At 58.8% G+C, this 444-nt stretch overlaps 1 protein-coding gene across 1 annotated transcript in view; it reads right to left on the minus strand.

The window, feature by feature from the left end:
* The window catches only part of EMH_0008600 (uncharacterized protein), a gene marked incomplete at both ends in the record, with an annotated part of 6,504 nt that overhangs the window by 2,193 nt on the left and 3,867 nt on the right, over nt 1–444 (minus strand). Inside the window, one exon of the mRNA XM_013498385.1 lies at nt 192–307. Within this exon, the coding sequence (XP_013353839.1) occupies nt 192–307 (116 nt within the window). The remainder of the gene's footprint in view (nt 1–191; nt 308–444) is intronic.

Consider the following 444-nt stretch of genomic DNA (forward strand, 5'->3'; position numbering starts at 1 on the left):
AGGGGGATGAAGACATCGAGCTGAGGCCTCCGCTGTCCTGGACGCGGCACAGTCTCTTTGCGTAAACCCTAAACCCTAAACCCTAAACCCCAAACCCTAAACCCCAAACCCTAAACCCTAAGCCCTAAACCCTAAACCCTCATGAAGTTGGTGGCAGTCGGAGGAGAAGAACGAAGGGGATGTCTACTTACGTGTGTATGCTGCTGATGTTGCTGCTGCTGCTGTTGCTGCTGTTCCTCTTGCTGCTGCTGCTGCTGAAGCTGCTGCTGCTGCTGCTGCTGCAGCAGAGACCCCCGTGCTGCAGCGGCTGCAGTGCGAAGAACCCTTCGAGGAGCAGCTGCGGCTTATGGGGTTTGCCAAGCCCCCCAAGCCCTCAGCCAGCAGCAGCAGCAGCAGCAGCAGCAGCAGCAGCAGCAGCAGCAGCAGCAGCAGCAGCAGCAGCAG

This window comes from Eimeria mitis, genomic scaffold (genome assembly GCF_000499745.2).
Source record: "Eimeria mitis Houghton genomic scaffold, Emh_scaff339, whole genome shotgun sequence".
NCBI classification, from domain to species: Eukaryota; Apicomplexa; class Conoidasida; order Eucoccidiorida; family Eimeriidae; genus Eimeria; species Eimeria mitis.